Below are 22,069 nucleotides of genomic sequence, written 5' to 3' on the forward strand. Positions count from 1 at the left end.
TAAAATAAGAAATTTAACTGCAGCTGTAGGCTGAATAGTTAAAATTTATTTTTAAAAAATAGAGAAATCAAATTTAAATTTCTATATTTACAAAATAGTATATCTTATACAATTATAAATGAGTGGATCATCCATCGAGAGAGATGAAAATCCATCTCACAGTTGTTTGGCATTGCTTTGCTCTAGTTTTTTCTAATTTGCTCCACTAGCTTCACCCAAGAGCAGCTCTGCTGATAAGTTTGTGAAGTAGAGGGTTATGTTTGGTAAGCAGCGTAGCTCTGGCTTCAAAAACATACGATTTATGTGACAAAGATAAGTATGCCCCTGTTTACAAATCACAATGTTAGAATCTCAAAAAATTCATGTACACCGATTGCTTAATTCAGTAATAAAATTATTAATGAATTAATTAGCATGTGCAATCTTCTTATAATTCAATTAAGTTATGTTTATAATTTGAATTTTATTCTCTCGGAGATGTTTTGCCCCAAAAGTTGGAAGGCGGACGAGGGAAAAATAAATTGATATATATGCTTCTAATGAACAAGCTAGTATAGATCGATGATGAATATTTTTATTGAGATTAATTTTGCACATTTTATATTTGACAATCCCCAAACCAATGAATTGGATCATTACAAGAGCAAATTAAAGGAAGCTACTAATCACAAATTAGCTGAACACGTGGCCGCCGCCTCGAAAGAAGCTGAATCCATCGCCATGGCCGCCGTCGAGGTAGTACTCCCCAAGCAGCACGGCCAAGAAGCCGTCTTCGTCGCCGGCTCGCCGCCGCCGCCGCTGACGCCGACGTGGCCCCGCGGCAGCAGCAGGACTCGGCCGGTCGTTGTGGGCTGAACGGTGGGAAAATGTGTTGAACGCTTCAGGCGGCGGCTGTCGACTCGATCCGGTCGGTTTCGCCGCGGCGGTGTCCAGTCGCAGCCGCCGCCGCCGTCGATGATGACTCCGTCTGCCGGAGCTTCTTGCGCAGCCGCTACAGTATATTAAAGTCATCAACGGAAACTCGTGCGTAGCCTGTAGTCGTGACATGGCCGCTACAGTACGTGGGGGAGGTATTTTCGCCCCTCACATTTAATATCCACTGTTTTAATGTCATCTCTCAAATATTTATTAAAAATTTTTTAAAAAATGTTAATAAGATAGACTAACATGAGATATATCAATTTATAAAATGGTTTAAATTCAACCTGTGCGAGTTATAAACCAATAAGAAATTTAACTGCGAATGTAGACAGAGTGGTTTTAATTATTTTATTTTTAAAACTATAGAAATCAAATTTAAAATTGTATGTTTATAGAGTAATATATCTTATATTAGTTATTTAATTATTTTTAAACACATTAACAATTATCTAGATGAAAAATGAGTGGATCATCCATGAGAGAGAGATGAAAATCTATCTCACAAAGTGCTTCATAATTCTGCTACAAAAGCGCTAAAGGTGCAATTGATTTCATTAGCTTGGTGCCTTCGTGTTACACGACGCAATTTCTTAAGGCTTAATACATATTTCATGGGTTATCGTACTAGGATATTACATCAATAAAATTACTAACTTGATATAGGGTTATTAAACGAGGGAGTTTCATACGATAAGATAGGAGTTTCATCCTCATAAAATTTATCTGACTTTATATTTTAGTAATTATGTCATCGAAATATGCTTGCATACCGGCCTAACGGGATCACACACCGGAACACTGACGCCGTTGTCTCGTCTTTTTATATAGTGGCAAAATATCCGTCTCCTCCGCACACACACGTAGCAATGGCGGCTGTGCTTCTTCTATGGCTCTCATGGCTTCTGTTCTCCCTCCTCTCCGTCTACCTCCTCGACCTCCTTGCACACTCCCGACGCCGCCTCCCGCCAGGGCCACGTCCGCTGCCATTCATCGGCAGCCTCCACCTTCTCGGTGAAAACCCACACCGATCGCTCGCTGGCCTCGCCAAGAAATATGGCCCCCTCATGTCCCTCCGCCTGGGTGCCGTCACCACGGTGGTCGTCTCCTCGCCGGAGGTCGCCCGCGAGTTCCTGCAGAAGCACGACGCCGTCTTCGCCACCCGGTCCACCCCGGACGCCGTCCGTGATCACGGCAGGAACTCCGTCCCATGGCTTCCCCCCGGTCCGAGGTGGCGCGAGCTCCGCAAGGTCATGGCGACGGAGCTATTCGCGACGCACCAGCTCGACGCGCTCCATGAGCTCCGGCAGGAGAAGGTGGCGGAGCTCGTGAACCACGTCGGTCGGCTGGCGAGCGAGGGCGCGGCGGTGGACATCGGCCGGGTGGCGTTCACCACGAGCATAAACCTCCTCTCGCGCACGATCTTCTCGCACGACCTGACGAGCGTCGACGACCGCGGGGCGTCCAAGGAGTTCCAGCGGCTGATCACGGGCATCATGGAAGCGGCCGGGAGCCCGAACGTGTCGGACTTCTTCCCGGCGCTCGCCGCCGTGGACCTACAGGGGTGGCGCCGGCGGCTGGCCGGCCTGTTTGGGCAGCTTCACCGGCTGTTCGACGCCGAGGTGGAGCGTCGCAGGCTGCACGGCCGCGACGCCGGAGTGCATGGGATGAAGGATAAGGACGGCGACTTCCTCGAGGTTCTCCTGAGGCTCGCCGCGCGGGATGACGACACGGCTTGTCTCGACCGCGACACGCTCCGGTCACTATTCACGGTAAGAACGAGTTATCATCATCTTCTGTTGCAGAAACCTCGCTACAGTTTTTTTTTAATTTTCGGTTTGGTTCCTCTAACGTTTAGAACTTTTTTAAGGTACCAGAGATAATTATGAGCCTTTTATTACTTTGGATCTAACGGATCTGATTTTGTTATATTACATCATTGGTATACACCTGGTAGAAATTCTATAAGGATAAAATTAAAACTAAAATATATAACTTTGTAATATAATTATGTCATATATCGTTTAAAAAAAGAAATTTATAAATATATCTAACGAAAATTTTGAAAAAATATTTAATATACTTATAAAATATATTATTAGATATAAATTTTACTACACTCCTACAAGTAAAAGGTATGAAACCTATCGTCGATCTATGGGCGATATGTCAGACAGTTAAAGTTAGGAGGCGCTATCTATTTGTCTTTAGGTGTATGTCTGTGGATCTTGATCGTTCCGTCTGCAACTAATGCAGCTGTGTACTGCAGGCTGCTAAAGCTTGAATGTTCTTTTGACCAATAATAGTAGGGACTGATAGCTTAACTTGGTTGCTGTCATCAAAAACTGTGACATGAATGATTGAAACTCCTCTGTTAATAGTCAAAATATGTTGCTTTGAATTGTATACAAATAAAGTGATTAGCCACTGAGGACACGTCCTTTTCACTTATAGGTATGCTTATAAGCCGAAATTTAAATTTTAGAATTTAATTTAAAGCTGATTTCGGTGTTTTTTATCATACTTTCTCGAGTCAAAAATATCTGCAAAATTCTGAAATTCCAACAAACAATTAATTTTAAAATGCTTAGTTTAAATGCAAAACAAATTATATAAATAGATTTTTTTCACAAAAGGTACTATCATAATATTATAAACTCATTTGGTTTTATCAATTTGTTCTAACAAAAAATTGGTTGTCGGAACTTTACAAGTTTGATTAAATCTTATTCTAAATGAAAAAAAAATTTTACAAGAGTGAGTAGTTTAAGTTTTGATCTTTTCTTTTAAATTCTTAAGAACATGTAGATAAAATTTTCAACCATAAATTATTTTTAATCATTAATAAATGGTTTCATTTGTGCTTATTTCAAGCATACTGACGAGGCTGAAAGAACTTGACTGTGAGTGCAAAAGGAGGCCCTCATGTAAATGTAATAGCCAAAATAAAAATATATATGCTCAATTCCATATAATAAGATGATTGGCCCTACCTAGATTCATCAACAATCAAAGAATATGTTCTATATGTCTCTAGATTGATTAGCATTCATATGAATAAACATCTTATAATATAAAAACGGAGGTAATACATGTATGTATAATATAACTAAAACATAGTTTCTTCTTGCCTCGGGTAAAATTACAGTAGGACTTCTAAAACAGCACGGCATAATAGCCTGAAAAACTTGTACGTTTGACCTCTCTATTCTACTCAAAAAGTATATATTATCTTTTAATTTGGCATTGCTTGAAATATCCTATCATCTTCACAATTAATCTTATTCATAAAAGCACCTTTCTTTAATTACCAAATCATGCTACCAAGTATGTAATTAGTTTTTTAATAAAAAGTATATACTATAGTTTTTTTGGGTTGGGAGTGACGGTCGGCGTGTGTGCGTTGGGGGTGGGGGGAGGGGGGGGCTTTTTTCAGCGATCATGCGGAGATATGTCGGGCAGATAGCAAAAGCGGATACACTAGCTTTTAAGCCCGCAATGATTCCTTTGGTTGCATGTGGTACAATGAAAACAACAGAAATATCCATTATGGTATTATATATTTATTCACTACAAGCATATTAAGTTCACTAACAAAGCAAATAAAACTGCACTTTTTAATATATATATTCACTACAAACATATTAAAAGTCTATATTTCTGGTAGCTGCTGCTTCTTACATAATCTTTGAAAGTCAGAATTTCTCCCAAACAGCGCGCAGCTTTTGAAAATCTGAAATTGTAGAATCTAGAAAATGGACTAGAAGCCAGAAGTTAGGAAACCCAATTTTTTTAAATCCTAAGAAGTTGGCTTTCCACATGCTGCTTCTCGGAATCTTAAGCTCCTCCAACCGAGCCCTAACACATATTAACTTGAACTAACGAAGCAAATAGAACTGCACTTTTGATATACATATATGTTGTTTTCGTTTTCATGTGTACTGACATATGATCTGAATTTTGAAGTTTTCAGAATTATGTAGACCTATCGCATAACAGGACAGGGTTAGGAACTTCTCCCAGAGAAATGGAGCAATTGATTATCGTATAATTAATATAGTATTAGGTAAAAAAAACTTTAAAATTAGTTTAATGTGCTTTTTAAACAACTTCTCTATGAATTAGTTTTACAAAAATACACCATATAGTAATTCTGAGGCATACACTCAAAAAGCCAGGGAGTAGAAGTTAGAAATACACTCAAAAAGCCAGGGAGTAGAAGTTAGAAAAGGACATAAGAGAACACATATATACCCAAAGCTAACATCAAGGGGAAAAAAAGGCTCACTTTGTTCTGTTGCGTTCTTGCCCTTGAGTCAAACATCTCATATTCTATAGTTGACTGGCTAATTGCATTAGTACAATATATGGTTAATTACTCGGTAAAAATTCAGAGACAGCTCGTTGTACAATTAAATGCTTCTTACTTGCATAGTTTTTGCTCTATTGCTCTGCTCTCTATTTGTTTGAAATGAACCATGTAACACATTATCCATTTCTACATATAAGTTAGAAGAACTCACTAGTTTGCATATTAGCATAGAGCATCTCCAACATCTTTATTTTTAACTCTTTAGTTGTCTATTTGGCCTACTAGCTAAAAAGATTTTCCTCCATATCTGCTAAACACTCCAACGGCATCTCCATTTATAACTATCTAAATACTAATGTCTAGACAATATGTGTGAGGTCTGCCATTGGTAAGGCAATTTTGGCTAACCAAATATGGCTAGCAGGAAGGGCAGTTTGGCCAGCCGGATGGCTAGGTTGGCAAGTTTGTTGAAGCTAAAATTCAAAATTGGCAAAATTTGGCTTGGAGGGGTATAAAGCAACTTCGTTGGAGATGCTTTTATCAGTTATAACACATTATTTATTTTGAGTTGGTTTTACGATGGTTCTTTTTTGCTAACATTGGTATTTACTATCTCCATTTCATAATGTAAGATATTTGACTTTTTTGTTGTAACGTTTGACCATTCATCTTATTCAAAAATTTAACACAAATAAAAAAATAACAAGTTATGTTTAAATTTCTTTTGATAATAAAGTAAATCATAAGCAAAATAAATGATATTTTCATAGATTTCTGAATAAAACAAATGATCAAACGTTGTAACCAAAAAAAGTCAAATATCTTACATTATAAAACAGAGGGAGTAGACAGTTAGAAAACGGATAAGGAATTTAACCCATAAATTATATTTTTTAACTGTATTTTTGGTTGCTTCGTTTGACTTATCATTATTAGAGCATCTCCAACAGATATCCAAAATAGACTCTAAAAACTAAAATTTGGAAAGTAGATCAGCAAATACTTCTCCAACATATGTCTAAATCTATTTCTAAAATTTAGGTATTTCTAATATCACCTCAATTGTATCCATGATTTGAGACGATCTTGTGCATTCCCAAATACGGTCCAGCGTGTGGAACGTGAATCAATCGTGTCCTTTTCTCTGTCCAGTTCACGCTCTCGATTCCAGCAACGGCATCTCTGTCTCCACCCCGCCGCGTGCGTCCTCCATCGCGCTGCACGCGGCGTCTCCAGCCCGACACCCGTGCTAACTCCAGACTCCAGCTCGCTGCTTCCGCCATTTCTATCCAGCCCATCGCTCGCGTCGTCTCTAGCCCTAAGAGCATCTCCTCATCCATCCCATCCTCCATCCTATAAATAGAACATCATCTATTTTTAGATGTCATCCATATTAGAAGAAAGAAACTCTCTCTAATCCTCTAAATAGATATAGAGGATGTCATATATAGATGATCTGCTGAAGTACAAAGGAGAATATGAAGGATGAAAGTATTTTAGATGATCATCCAAATAAAAGTATGCATGACCAAATTTAGATGAGCTGTTGAAAATGCTCTAAATCTCCCGCATCCACCACAGCTGCATGTGTTCCTGAGTTGTTGTCTTGCTCAGGCGTCCCTGACTTCTGCAACAGCAGCATGGCCTTTCGACTCTGTCCATACACAGTATTAGCCGGCGTTGCCGCTGCTCCATACACCAGTGCATCTAAATCAACCAGTGTGATAAAAGGTATCGGTAGAATACGTAGCATTGTTCAAGATTCTATAGCTTTGCTGTGTTGAAGAATATGTAGTTTTGTCTATTAAAATTTTATCATAGATAGAGTAAGGATACATAGTTTGGATCGATTGGTCTAGTCAATAATTAGTTGAAAAGGGCTGACATTAGTGATTTTTTAGCCCAATATTTTTGGGATGTTCCTAATACATGAATATTGGGACTCTAATTTTGGACATCTCTCGGAGATGCTCTTAAGTAAATAATGAAAGCTACCGATACATCTAAGCACTAATAATGCACATACCGTCCACACTGACTCTCGGACGTCCATGTGGATTTTTTGTTTCTTCGGCATACGCGTAAATAAGGTGCAAGCCTAGCATTAAAAACTGGGCACGGGGATGCTGTAATTACTGAAACCCAACATATTATTTCTTACAATGCTCCAAGATGTTTTGGCCGTCCATTAATTTTATTTTGATCCAACGCTTGATATTGGCACTACTCCTAGGAGATTAACCTTAAATAAAGGAAATAAATAATATGTTGCACTTGCTATTTACAAGAATGACTAATAATGAATGCGGTAATTTCACCAGGTATATGCCTTCTTTCAAATTCAAATCACATATAGCTGGTAAATTTCACTTTCAAAACCATATAAACATCATGAATGAGTAATCCAAAAATTATAAGATCAAATAAGATCCAAAAAATTAACATAATCTGGTGTTTTAAACTATATTTTGTGAAATTTTAACAAAAAGTTTATAGGAACACATTTTTATTTCTATTTCAGCTATTTGAAGTTCGATTATTGTGTTTGTACTAGTTATAGGGCACAAGTGAGCCCAATATTTGTGTCGGTTTTGCCATCAACCGACACAAATAGAACATTTTTGGATATTTCATTTGGCCGGCACAAATGAGCCCCAGTTATGCCAGTTATTCTTAATACCCGTTACCCATAGTGAGGTACCGACCATTGCTTTTTTTTTTTTACCGAGTTTGCCTGGCACAAATGCGTATATATTTGTGCCGGTCTTTGCTGTGAGCACACGGGATGTCCCAGATTTAACATTATTTGTGCCGGGTATTGTACAACCGGCATAAATATCCTGACGAATTTGTGTAGTTCTGTGGTAGTCATGTTCAACAGGTACCAAAGAAACAGTCGATATCGAATAGCACTAAGAACATATGTTGATAGAAGATATCACTCTTGTTTTAATCAAATGAGTCATAAATTTGGACTCTTCTTCCAAACAAATCACTGTGAATTGTGAAACAACGTTTAGGCTATGTATGAACAGAAGCCTACACGTCAAGGGTCACCGTTCACCAAAACCGCAAAACGTTTCCATATATATGGAAGTGGATTGTTAGGTCGGTCATCGAAGACAATTTAAACCATTAGATCTATAATTATTGACATGTGCAGACAGGTCTGAATCTTTGATAGAGCAATATCAGAAACGAGTAATTTATTATAATAGTCAGTTCTAGACATACATAATTGAATGCTTAAACAAATACTATACGCATCTGGTTATAAATATTTAATAATAATTAGTCACAAGATATAGTTAAGCTTTTAAAACTTTTAACCTTCAACTTCAAGATGTGGATGCACAAGTTAATGGTTAGTATTGATCCATGGTGTGGGTACTGTTCCACTATTGTGTGCTATTAATTCATTGCCGTTTAATTGTGTATTTTTGTGTTGTAGGACTTGTTCGCTGCCGGAAGTGACACGAGCTCTAGCACAGTAGAATGGGCAATGTCAGAATTGCTTCAAAGCCCATTATCAATGGCCAAGGTATGTGATGAGCTCCAACGAGTTCTTGGGTCAAGAAGGAGAATTGAAGAATCTGAAATTAGTCAACTGCCCTATTTGCAAGCTGTCATAAAAGAAACATTTCGGCTACATCCACCTGTCCCATTTTTATTACCTCGGCAAGCTACGAAAACGATTCAAATATTAGGTTATATAATACCTAAAGGTGCAAGAGTGTTGATAAACGTTTGGGCCATGGGTCGAGATGAAGATATATGGCCAGAAGCTATGAAGTTCATGCCAGAGAGATTTCTGCATAAGACAATTGAGTTCAAAGGTGGAGATCTAGAGCTCATCCCTTTTGGTGCAGGACGACGAATCTGCCCTGGATTGCCATTAGCAGTTAGAATGGTGCATGTAGTTCTTGCATCACTATTAATTAATTTCAAATGGAAACTTCCTGCTGAGGTCGAAGGAAATAAGATTGATATGACAGAGAAGTTTGGTGTGACTTTAGCAAAGGCCATTCATCTGTGTGCTATGGCCACACCAACCTAGGTCAATAAGCCACTTGTCTAGTAAAAGGTAGTAAACAGCTCTTACCAATGAAAATATTCTATCAGTAATGAGATTATTTGTGTAAACAACTATAAAAAAACTTTTGATGAATTTCTGCTTATGTTATTAAATGTATCGTATCAGATAAGTAAATACTCATACATGAGTATGTATATTACTATTTTTTCAACTAGTTCTATGAAGAGTTTAAAAATAGGCAAAGAAACATGAGTTTTTTCTCCTGATATGCAAAACAAGAAAAAGACAAATACGAACCAATAAATTGTACACAAAAGGGTGCAAATATATTGTTAATGATTTTAACCAAAGCGGACATATAGGGTGTGTCTAATATGCCCTAGCATACCCTGCACTCCTATACTCATAGATATATGTATTTCAAAAAATAAAAAACACTAACCTCCATGCGGCAGGACGCGGGGGGCAAGGGCAGACTAACTGGCGGAATTAAAAAAATATATAGTAAGTGTTACTACCTCTTATGATTTAGTGAATTACACCAAAATAAAGATTTATAAGTTACTCATCACGACTCAACGGTAGCGTCAATTAGAGGTCGACGGGGCTGCTATGGCAGCAGGTCCTACGACAAGGGCAATATGGTTTTGTATCTATTCATTTTGGTGGTTTTCTGCATAGACAAAACGGTTAGTGGCGTCTCCAATGGGGAGATGAGTAGTCCAAACTATAGATGGCCATATGAGTAGCTTGACATGGCCTGGCTCAGGCATGATAACGGCACGACCCAAAGACTTCCAAGCCAGCATAGCCCAACTGTCACTTTGTATTATGTTGGACGAGCCCACAAGTTAAGCTTGCGGCCCAAGCACGACGCAATTAATAAGATGTGGGTCATTCGCTACTTTGCTCAGAGGCATGATCAGGGCCAACTACTATAGTCATGCTGATGGGCAAACTCTATGTAACCTTCAATACTATGTTTTTGTTTAGATTTTGGTAGCATGGGCAAACTCCATGTAACCTTCATGGCGGCCACGGTAACGGCAATGATGTCACCACACGAGCAAGCATCTTCGTCGTTGTCATTGTTTATCGACGTCACATCAGCGCTGGGTTGTGGCCAGGAAGCTGTACCACGGCGTCTAGCAACGGTTATGGTGTGGGAGAAGTCAGCAGGAGAAATTCAGGTCCCATAGAAGGCAGTGTGTGCGACTCAGCACCTTTGACACCTTCCAGGGTGCTGCCCCTGGCCTACGACAAAGCCACTCTCGGCTTCCATGGCTGCTGCGCCAAGCTCATCTTCCCGGGGACGTCCCTGTGATGTCTAGCTCATGCTTGTACAGCATGCCACGCTGGACGCTTTGTGTTCTAGCTGGTGACCGTGTTGCTGTTGCGAGAGCTATACCTCGGTGGTCGTCAGGGAATGTGTTGCATCCATCGGATGGCCAGTCGCTGCCAGCAAAGGAGCCCTCGAGCTCCCTATATTCCATCTCCTCAACCATGGCCCATGGGCTTCCATAGCCACACGCAGGCATTCTATCAAGGTGTGTTGGCCAGCACGTCGTGCCGAGGGAAAGACCCATGCATGGCCAGGGCGGAGCCACTGTTGTGGCGGTGGTGTCAGCTAACACCAATAGATTTTGATTAGCCTAATTGCTATGAGTCTATGACACCATCCATCCAACATCCTGGCTCCGTCCCTGTGCATGGCTCCACGGTCAGATCAGGCTGACATGAGCCCAATAGTATTCGGGTTGTGTCACGCTTAGGTAGTACCAAATTTTCATGCCTTGAGTTGGGCAATCAGGCATCAGCCTTTCTAGCCAACTAGAGGGCAGATCAATTGTATCCGAGCTTCATCTTATTGCTGAAAACGAGGTTTCCAGGACATAAAGATTAACTATCAGTGTGCAAAACGAGCAGAACAAAAATTAACACTAATTACCATATAAGTATCTTAGGGAGGCTATGTAAAACGTTTTCTAGCTTGCTCAATATTGGCTTTCTCCACCCTATAGAAAGAAAGAATAAACAATCCAGATGAGCAAACTGAAAAGGGCAAGGACATGTTTAATCAAGAATAAATAATATCTCCTGGATAGGAGCAGAGATAATAAAGAAAAAAGTAAATAACTAGAAAATTTGTCTGTGAAGTATGGTGCATGTCAGTATTTTAATCCATCGATCACTAATATATACTTTCTTTATAGGTATTATGCATTAGCTATAAATTCAACATATAAACACGCTATACCATCTTTTTCATTCACTAGCAACTATTATATTTAAAACTAATACAAGCATGCTACATAAGCTTAACATGCAAAAATATCATATAATAACACGATCGTAACTATTGGATTTAAACCTTATAAAAACAGAGTAGATCATGTACAATTTATTAGATTCTAAATATTAATATACAAGCATGTCAAATCATTCTGCTCCACATCATTCTTACAATATTTTAATGTATATCATTCATTATTTTAATATGCCTATTTAACATGCATTCATCTATATAATCCGTAACAAGGACATATCACATTTTAACATATTTAAGACGTATTTAACCATATATCTCGTAATAAAGTGAGGAATGCCATGCAGTAATTTATTATGAGTCCTCATTGATTGATTTTTCTTTCGCCATTGACAATTCATATATCGATAGCTGTTTCATGCCGGGCATGTGCAGTCTACAATATTAATATCTCCTGGTTCGGATCAGGTTAGAGCTTCATTTTAGGTATTATTTATCTTATCATGATTAATTATATGTACATCATGGATGTGCAATAAACTATTATGAACTGAAGCGTGACGTTTTAATATTTAAGGTGCGTCATCCAAGGCACTTTTTCCTGATCAGCTTATGTTATTCGGAAAAACAAATTTAAAAACTGGTGAATAGAATCATAAATCGCCTCCTCAACCCAATGATCAGGGAAGATTTAAGAAAACTAACACATTCACCTAATTCTTGTATGGGTCTAAGATAAATTTAGCCTGATGCTCTGTAAATTAGCATTGACAAAGCAACTGAAGAGGGCAGAACTAAGTCCATTGACCGGCTGATCAGTAAGTCAACGGCGTTATGCTATTAATCTCAACATATAATCATGCCATATTATCATTCGCTAGCAAATATTATATTTAAAACTCATACATAAGCTCAACAAACAAACATAACACACTAGTAACTATTAGATTGAAAGTTCATACAAACATACTAGATCATGTGCAATTTATTAGATTTTAAAGATTAATATGTAAGCATGTCAAATCATTCTTCTCTATATCATTCTTACAATACTTCAATTTTAACATATATCCATCCATTTTTTCGATATGTATGTTTAACATACATTTATCAATGTATTTCGCAACAAGTATATTCGTCACATTTAACATATTTAACATACATTTATCATATATCTTAGATAAATATCTCAAAACAAAGCGTGAGATGTCATGTACTCCCTCCATGTGTTTCATGTTCGTTTCATGTTCTTTATATGACACTATTGATTTTTATGGTTACGTTTGATGGTTACGTTTGATCATTAGTCTTATTTAAAAAATTATATAACTACTAATTATTTTGTTATAATATGATTTATATTGTAAAAACTTTAAGTATGACTTATAATTTTCCATATCTGAATAAAATCTTTGAATAAAACGAACGGTCGATCCAAAAGTTAATAGTGCTATATAATTAAAAAAATATGGAGTAAGCAGTAATTTGTGAGTCCTCATTGATAGATTTTCCTCTCGCCATGGGCGATCCACGTACCGGTAGCTGTTTCATGCCGGGCATGTGCACTGTACAATATTAATATCTCCTGGTCCCGATCAGCTTAGAGATTCATTTTAGGAATAAGTTATCTTATCATGATTAAATATATGCACATTATGGATGTGCTATAAACTATCATGAACTGAAGCGTGATGTTTTAGGGTCTCTTCGTTTTACACGAATTTTATAGAAATTTTAAAAGAAACAGTTTAATTTCTCTAGTTTTTGTCTAAAAATCCTTTGAAACGATAGGCCCTTAATATTTTACGGTGCGTCATCCAGGGCATTTCTTCCTGATCAGCTTATGTTATTCGGAAAACAGATTTAAAAACTGGTGTCCTCAACCCAATGATCAGGGAAAATTTAAGAAAACTAACACATTCACTTAATTCTTGTTTGGGTCTAAGCTAAATTTAGGCCGTGTTTGGGATCGGAGTGGGGTGGGGAGGGTTAGTTTTATCCGACACGGAAAACGTAGTAATAGATTAGTACATAATTAATTATTAATTATTAAAAATATAAAATAGATTAATATGGTTTTTTAAAACAACTTTTCAATAGAAAATTTTAAAAAAAATATACTGTTTAACAGCTCGAGAAACATACGCGCGAAAAACAAGGGGAAACCTAGATAACTTAGCCCCTACGGCGAACGCGGCCTTATGTAAATTAGCATTGACAAAGCAACTAAAGAGGGCAGAACTAACACCATTGGCTGGCTGATAAGTAAGTCAACGGCGTCACAGAGTATATATGTTTGGCTACCTCCAACATCAAAGATAACATACTATCCCTAAAATTTTAAAAGACAACTTCTTCGATAGTCTAGCTCTAGCAAATAATATCTCATAATACAAATGACCATATAATTTATTCTCACTTGATATTAAAATATGTGCAAGTGACTATATCTTGATTAAGAAATAGTTTTTATCTCTCTTCTACTAAAAAATTGTATGGTATATCTTATAGATAGCTTAGAGCAGGTACAGTAGTAGACTATAAGTCAATCATAAGTGTATTTTAAAGAGATAAGAGAGAAGAGCAGTGGACTACTAATTTGTAGCTAGCTATAGCACGGGCTCCAAGACATCATGTATATATGTCATGTTGGACCATATATTAAATTTTTGTAGGTAAGTATCGTATAAGTTGACTATTAGATTGAGTATAAATGAATTTGAGCTAGTAGTTGGCTATACTATTAAACTTGCTCTTATAGATACCTATTGGAGGTGACCTTAGAGTATAAGCCAGCTATAAGTATATTTTAAAGAGATAAGAGGGGAGAGAGATGAGAGATGAGCTACTAATTTATAATTTATAAGTCAGCAACACATGGGCTCCAAGACAAAATATATGTATGACATGTGGGACATGTATTGATGCTTTGTAGATAGCTATTGTATGAGAGCAAGTTCAATAGTATAGTCAACTACTAGCTCTAATTCATCTATAGCCAATCTAATAGCCAACTCATACAATAGTTACCTACGAAACATTAATACATGGTCCGACATGTCATACACATATTTTGTTTTAAAGTCCGCGTGTAGCTGGCTACAAATTAGTAGCCCACCTCTCTTCTCTCTCCTCTCTTATCTCTTTAAAATATGCTTATAGCTGGCTTATAGCCTGCTATTGTACTGTTCTGAGTTGGCTATTAGATTGACTATTGCTACTGAAGTGGTTGACATCGATGGAATCTTAAAGGCTGTCACCAAAGTGTCAGTTTCTGAATCAAATCACACCCAGGAGTTGACGCTGACACCTGCCGTCATTTAATTTAGCATTTATAGTACTATTAGTACTAGCATTTTTCCCATTTGTAGTTTGTCGAACACACTGAAATGCGTAGCCATGGCAGTTTTGTTGCTTTGGCTGTCATGGCTTCTGCTCTCCCTCCTCCCCGTCTACCTCCTCGATCTCCTTGCGCACTCCCGACGCCGCCTCCCGCCAGGACCCCGTCCGCTACCACTCATTGGTAGCCTCCACCTGCTCGGCGACCAGCCCCACCGTGCTCTCGCCGGCCTCGCCAAGACCTACGGCCCTCTCATGTCACTCCGCCTCGGCGCGGTCACCACGGTGGTCGTTTCCTCGCCGGAGGCTGCCCGAGAGTTCATGCAGAGGCACGACGCCGTGTTCGCCACCCGGTCCGTCCCCGACGCCACCGGTGACCACGCCCGGAACTCCGTCCCATGGCTGGCCCCCGGGCGACGGTGGCGCGAGCTCCGCAAGATCATGGCGACGGAGCTGTTCGCGACGCACCGGCTCGACGCGCTCCGTCGGCTCCGGCAAGAGAAGGTGGCTGAGCTCATCGACCACGTCTCGCGGCTGGCGCACGAGGGGACGCCGGTGGACATCGGCCGCGTGGCGTTCACCACGATCCTGAACCTCCTCTCGCGCACCATCTTCTCGCGCGACCTGACGAGCCTCGACGACCATGGCGCGTCCAAGGAGTTCCAGCAAGTGATCACGGACATGATGCAGGCAGCCGGAAGCCCCAACCTGTCGGACTTCTTCCCGGCGCTCGCTCCGGTCGACCTGCAAGGCTGGCGTCGGCGGCTGGCTGGGCTGTTCGTGCGGCTGCACCGGCTGTTCGACGCGGAGATTGACCACCGCGGGGTAAGGGGCGGTGGCGCCGCTCGGCATGGGCAAAAGGAGGAGGAGGACTTCCTGGAGGTACTCCTGAGGCTCGCCGCGCGGGACGACGACACGGCGGGGCTCGACGGCGACACGCTCCGGTCTCTGTTCACGGTAAGGATGATGCACCTCTTTTCGAATGCACAAACGTCTGGCAAGTTCTCTTGTCATGTTCCCGTTTACCACTACTGAAACATGCATTTTCTTCCGGTCCGCCAGCGATCAAATATTTAAAAATTTTAATTCTATCAATCAAATTCAATCACTGTTATTGGACGATAATCTAAAGGCATACACACAAGTCAAAAATCTCATACACGCCCTCTCTATCTAGTCCCCCATGCATTGCACGCGTGTTTGATAGAACAACAATAAATCAAACGTTTAATCAATAGTAAAAGTTATTTTCTTCTTAATAGTCCACAAGGTAATAGTTAAAAAAACTCATATCGTTAAACTATTAGATAATAAATAATTATTTTTATCCAAAAGCTAGTCAATAAGGTGAGTGAATCTCCCACTTATATATTAGGTACATTACCTTCCAAACCAATGTATGACGACTATTTAATAATTTTATTCTTCACATCTGTTTCCCTTAATCTTCAATCTCTTTGCCATACCCAACGGTCTCTTAGGTATATTGGCCACACAAGTATCTACGGTCCATGGGACCTTCGCACCCTAGTATTCATTGGCTATTAAACTATTAGCCTAATATGTATGTGGGAAAGTCACTCTCATTGGCCAACTCTTAAGATGATAAAGATCATTTACGGTTCTACATAATATCTACTAAAAACTGTGGTACTCTTTTGAATCACCTAAATTGGAGGGCATAATTTTTGGGAGCAGTACTCATTGGAGCACATTTTGCTTCGACCTCTCTTTTTAGGTTGGTTTCTCGAACATGTCAAGATATGGGCCTGATAAGTGATAACACAGATGGATTTTCAGCCCTTGACGGTATATGCCCAGGTTTCGTCATATGGTAAAAGCAGTAGGTTATCACATCTTCTACACGAAAATCTTAAGTTAAACTGAATCAATATATCAAGAAAAATAACAAAGTCAACTGCAGATAGTTGCACTTTTACTATACTCTACCTCCGTTCTACAACAAATATATGCAACAAAACCTCAAAATTTTAAATAATTAAAATTATTATTTGATATCTGAGCATGGCATTACTATATTTTTTGATAATTATATATTTAATATTTTTACAAATATACAATTAGAAAAAGGTTGTGTCGATCTTCAAAGCGTCCTGTAAAAGGAACTGACGGAGTACTAATTTGTTGTTCCCTGTTAGGGATATATGATACTTAAGTCTAGAAGGACTAATTGTTTTATAGTTTTTTATAACTATTTGGACCATGTGTAAGAAAGTGAGCCTGTCCTCAGGCGGTTCAAATAGTTTTGGGAGCATTTGTAAATTTGTCACTGGTTTTTTCTAAATTGCAAGGACGCTATCCGAATGATAGTTTTAGTGGTATTTTTGTAATTTTCTAGTGGCAGTTTTGCAATAACGTTTTAAACCAATGACAAATTTACAATTGTCCCAATAGTTTTCCGTGAAGACTGAAGTAACTCTAAGGCAACATATATTAAAAAAAACGGCTTTGGTTTTCTGTTTCTTGTTTACCTGAGGAAAACATATTGTATTCTAGAGTTGACTGGATAATCCCATTAGTACTCTATATGCTTTATTAGTCTCTATTAGTGTGTAGAGTAAATTTAAAATTATATGTACTTAAACAAAATATCACAAAACTGTAGATTTAACACAATGTATCACAAAACTAAAGATTTAACACCAAATTTAGGACAAACCAATAGATTTAAGGTTAAAAATCACAAAAATACAGGTTCAATATTAAAATTATCACAAAATCACTGTTATGTTGAAGATATAAATGTTTTCCTTTACTGGTGAAATTAACACTAACACTAACATGTAGTTTTGCGATAAGTTTATTTATAAATCTGTAGTTTCATGATACTCAATGCTAAATTTGCCTATGACAGATTTGTTGTTAATTCTATAATTTTGTGATGCAATGTTTTAAATCTGTAATTTTATGAAAGTTTGATCAAAATACTTGAAGTTTTGCGAAATTTACTCTAATTCGTATTTATAAAAGCTCATAGCACGATTGAATGGTTCATATTTACTCTGTTTTCTTTGAATCAACCGTGGAACACGCTATTGTTTTTATACAAGTCAGATACATGTAGACACTCACGTATATACAAGTCAAATTTTGAATCAATATAGGACTTGTTTGCTGCTGGAAGTGACACGAGCTCTAGCACAGTAGAATGGGCAATGGCAGAATTGCTTCAAAACCCACTATCAATGGCTAAAGCATGTGATGAGATAGGACGAGTTCTTGGATCAAGAAGAAAAATTGAAGAATCTGATGTGCTTCAATTAACCTACTTGCAAGCTGTCATAAAAGAAACACTGAGACTACATCCACCAGCTCCATTTTTGTTGCCACGGCAAGCTACAAAAACCATCCAAATATTGGGTTATACAATACCTAAAGATACAAAAGTATTGGTAAATGTGTGGGCCATGGGTAGAGACAGAGATGTATGGCGAAAACCTTTAACGTTCATGCCGGAGAGGTTCATAGAAAGGTCCGTTGACTTCAAAGGTGGAGACTTTGAGCTCATTCCATTTGGTGCAGGAAGACGAATCTGTCCTGGATTGCCATTAGCTGTTAGAATGGTTCATGTGGTTCTAGCATCCCTATTACTTCATTTCAACTGGAGACTCCCAGATGAGACACAAAGAAATGGGATTGATACGACTGAGAAGTTTGGTGTGACCCTAGCAAAAGCCACTCCTCTCTGTGCCATAGCAACACCAAATTGAGTAAAGAAGTTTGCAAGCCACCCCAATGGTAAGAACAATAGGCAGCTTGTGTTGATGGAAACATTGCAGCTGGCATGAGATGATTGGTGTGAAAATTGTAATAAATCATCAGCTGTATTCATGGGGCATATGTTAATCCAAGTGGGATAAGTAATGTTGGAATAAACAAGTTAGGATTTGGACATTTACTTGTTCTTCATATTGATAGCTGATAATAACCTATAAATAACTTTCGGGATATTTGCAAATGAACAATTTCAATATTTTTATTTTATTATTTTCAAATTTATTTACAAAAATGTTTTTCTTTAGCCTACACTTTTTATTGTGTCAGTTAGCTTGGCAACTCCGTGTATTTTAGTATGTTTTCCAAGCTATTTGACTTCTTAAAAAATGTGTACATAAAGTTTCTTAAATAAATCCATATTCAACTTTACAATATCATACCCGAACCAATCTCATTTCGCATGCATATAGATATGAAAATGGATGACAACCTCGCTCTACTAGATTTGTTTACATATTTTTTAGGAATCGGATCATCTAGAAAATTGAAATCAGGTAGTATCTTGTATTCATAATGAATCTCTCTAAGTGAAAGGGGAACCCTGAAATGCAAAATTGGTGTGCCACAACATAAAAAAATATACAAATCATTTGATCCTCGCTCCAAATGTTGCAAGTCGTTGGATCCCTTGGATGGCAAAACTTCTTCCACCTCTTTCAAAAAACTTCTTTTACAATCATGTCCTTCCACGTCCCTAAATGAAAAATTCATGTTTCCTCCCCCACCCCTCCCCCCTTGTCCGCCTCCCCCTAGGCCACCCAGCCTCAGCACTTCCCTACTGCCGCCACCTCCTCTCTTCATCGTTGTATCCACTTGCCTCCTCCTCCTCTGTGTGCCTCCGCATCCTCTTCCTTCCTCCATGTTGTCGCTGCCTCTGCCATATCCTCCTCCCCATGCCAAGCCCTAATGCAATCTCCTCTGCATCCCGTCTATTCATATCCATCACCTTCGTGTCTCTTGCCCTATGACACTAGGAATCGTTGTGGCGATCCCAGTGGTAAGATGTCGTCGAATCTAAAATGGCGGCGGCGCATGGGGTGTAGCTTCGATGGTGCCGATCGTGACTAATGTGTCACCGGTTACTGCGAAATACTCTGTCTTACATAGTTTATATGAAATCAGACCCTGCTCTAGGAGGAAAGAAAAATAAGAAAATTTTCTGTTAAAATAATATTAATATTAATACATAAACAGCTCCCCAGCTTAACTAATACATATGAGCTCATAATGTTAGCCACCTAATTTGGTTTACATGATTCAATGGAAAATTAATGTGACCTGCAAATCGGTTTATTACTTATGAACTCATGGCCTTAACCAACTAATTTGGTTTGCATGATTCAATGGAAAAATGTGTGAATTTTTCCCTCATGGCAATTATTTTCTGGGAAATTTGCATCATTGAGCATACTGTTAGTAATTGTATGCACCTGGAGGTCCTGTGGCAAGTCAGTAGCTTGCTGCACTTTTTACATATCTCAGACTGCATTTTCTTACATATGAAGTGTTCCAGGAGTTTAAATACTACCTGAATGTTTGACGCCGTTTTTTATACAGTTTGACTATTTGTCTTATTTAATTTTTTTATCAAATATGTAATGCTATATATGTGCATAAAAGTATATTTAACAATAAATACAATGATATAAAAATAATTAATAATTATGTAAATTTTTTGAATAAGATAAAGAGTCAAACATGTATAAAAAGTCAACGGTGTCAAACATTTAGGACAAAGTGAGTATAAGTAATATTTTCATAACTCAGATTGTGAATTGAGACATGTGTCTTCTTTTCATAACCCAGGATTTTAGTAAATATAACTAATATTCACATAAAGTTTTCCAGTATTTTCTTTTCTAACTCGGATTGTGAATTGAGACATGCATCATTCATTTTTAAATAAATCATCCTTTTCATTTGGGTAGCTACAAGTGTTAAGGATCATCTGATTACAGCAGCTGCTGCATAACTGCTATTACAACTGTTTTAGGACCAGCTTATGTAAAATCTCTGTGGAAGCTCGTACCCTCTTTTTTCAGGTCGTAGGGGTTAACATATTTTAGTAATCGCCTATTTTAGTTTAGTGTTAAGTAGGAGCAGTAGATATATTTAATGTTAATTGTTACCAAATTTAACCGTCACTATCCAACCTAACAAACAAAATTAAACCATTCCTATTGGCCTCATCTTTTTTTATAACTCAAAGTTTAAATTTTAACACTAAATTTAAATTTTATTTTTGGGATTTTATTTGCCTCGTCTTTTTGCTTTAATTTTCAACCTCAAATTAGAGTTAATTTGATATATTTTCATTGTAGTTTATTGATTTAGTCCGTAACATTTAATTTTTTTAGCTATATTAATTTCAGAACCACTACATTGTCAAGTTCACATATAATATCATATATATATGTGTGTATATATATAAATTACTTTTCATTTATAAATACTAGCAATATACTTGTGCTAATGCTATACTCCAATTTAATAGTGTAAATAAGATATTATAAATTCTTTTTAATGTAGTTCTATATGAACCAAACATTCAAATTTATTTGTCTATCGAGCATGTGTTAATTTGATTATTTAAACAAATTTTGACAAATTAGTAGCAAAACATCCATTAACGGTGACTCATAGCTTGCGTAATTAATTATAGGTTGGACCATATTGTAATAATTTAAGAGTTTTTACATTTGAATGGTAATTGTAAAACTTATAAGGCCTTATTTATACGTTAATTTTACAAACATTGCAACAATAAATTAATAAATTAATACAGTCATTTCAGAATCACTATATTACATGAACAATTTTAATTAAATAATTTATTTACACTATCTAATATTAACATAAAATTTAAAGTCTATAAGACTAAATTTAATGAAAAACCACTTTATTCAAAATGAGTTGCATTACAAGACTTTCCGTCTTTCCATAATAAATGAAATTTTATTGGTATTATATCTATCAAAAGTACAAAATAATTGTGCAACTCTCAAGCCTAAATATTATATGAGTTATTACCGGTACGTGCACATATTGTTTTTCTTAACTAAAAATATATTCTATAGCAATGTGTTATTTGATAAATAAAAAAATTACTTATGTAAAAATTTACTTATTTCACATAAAATATTTATATTTTATCAGAGATTTATGTTGATATTATCATTAGTGATTTAATTATTTAGGTGTCCAATAACAATAGTATTTGGATGTCCAATAATAATGACATGCATTGATCTTATGTTTACTATGGTACAGCCTTGATCACACAACTTCATGACATTTATATCAATATTTATGGTAGTGCGTTGATCACAAACTTCATGACATTTAGGGGTGTTTGTTTCCTCGTGAATTTTTTAAGTCACTGTCACATTGAATATTTGAA

The 22,069-nt window shown here is 37.6% G+C and overlaps 1 protein-coding gene across 1 annotated transcript; it reads left to right on the top strand.

Moving 5' to 3' along the window:
* Nucleotides 1-1,781: 1,781 nt before the first annotated feature.
* Nucleotides 1,782-18,603, top strand: LOC102702216 (geraniol 8-hydroxylase-like). Its single transcript, XM_006661592.2, is given in 5 exon segments — nt 1,782-2,690; nt 7,101-7,140; nt 14,929-14,962; nt 14,964-15,828; nt 17,997-18,603. Coding segments are annotated over 5 exon segments (2,448 nt in total). The 5' UTR covers nt 1,782-1,787; the 3' UTR covers nt 18,603.
* The last annotated feature ends 3,466 nt before the right edge of the window (nt 18,604-22,069 follow it).

This window comes from Oryza brachyantha, chromosome 10 (assembly GCF_000231095.2).
Source record: "Oryza brachyantha chromosome 10, ObraRS2, whole genome shotgun sequence".
NCBI lineage: Eukaryota > Viridiplantae > Streptophyta > Magnoliopsida > Poales > Poaceae > Oryza > Oryza brachyantha.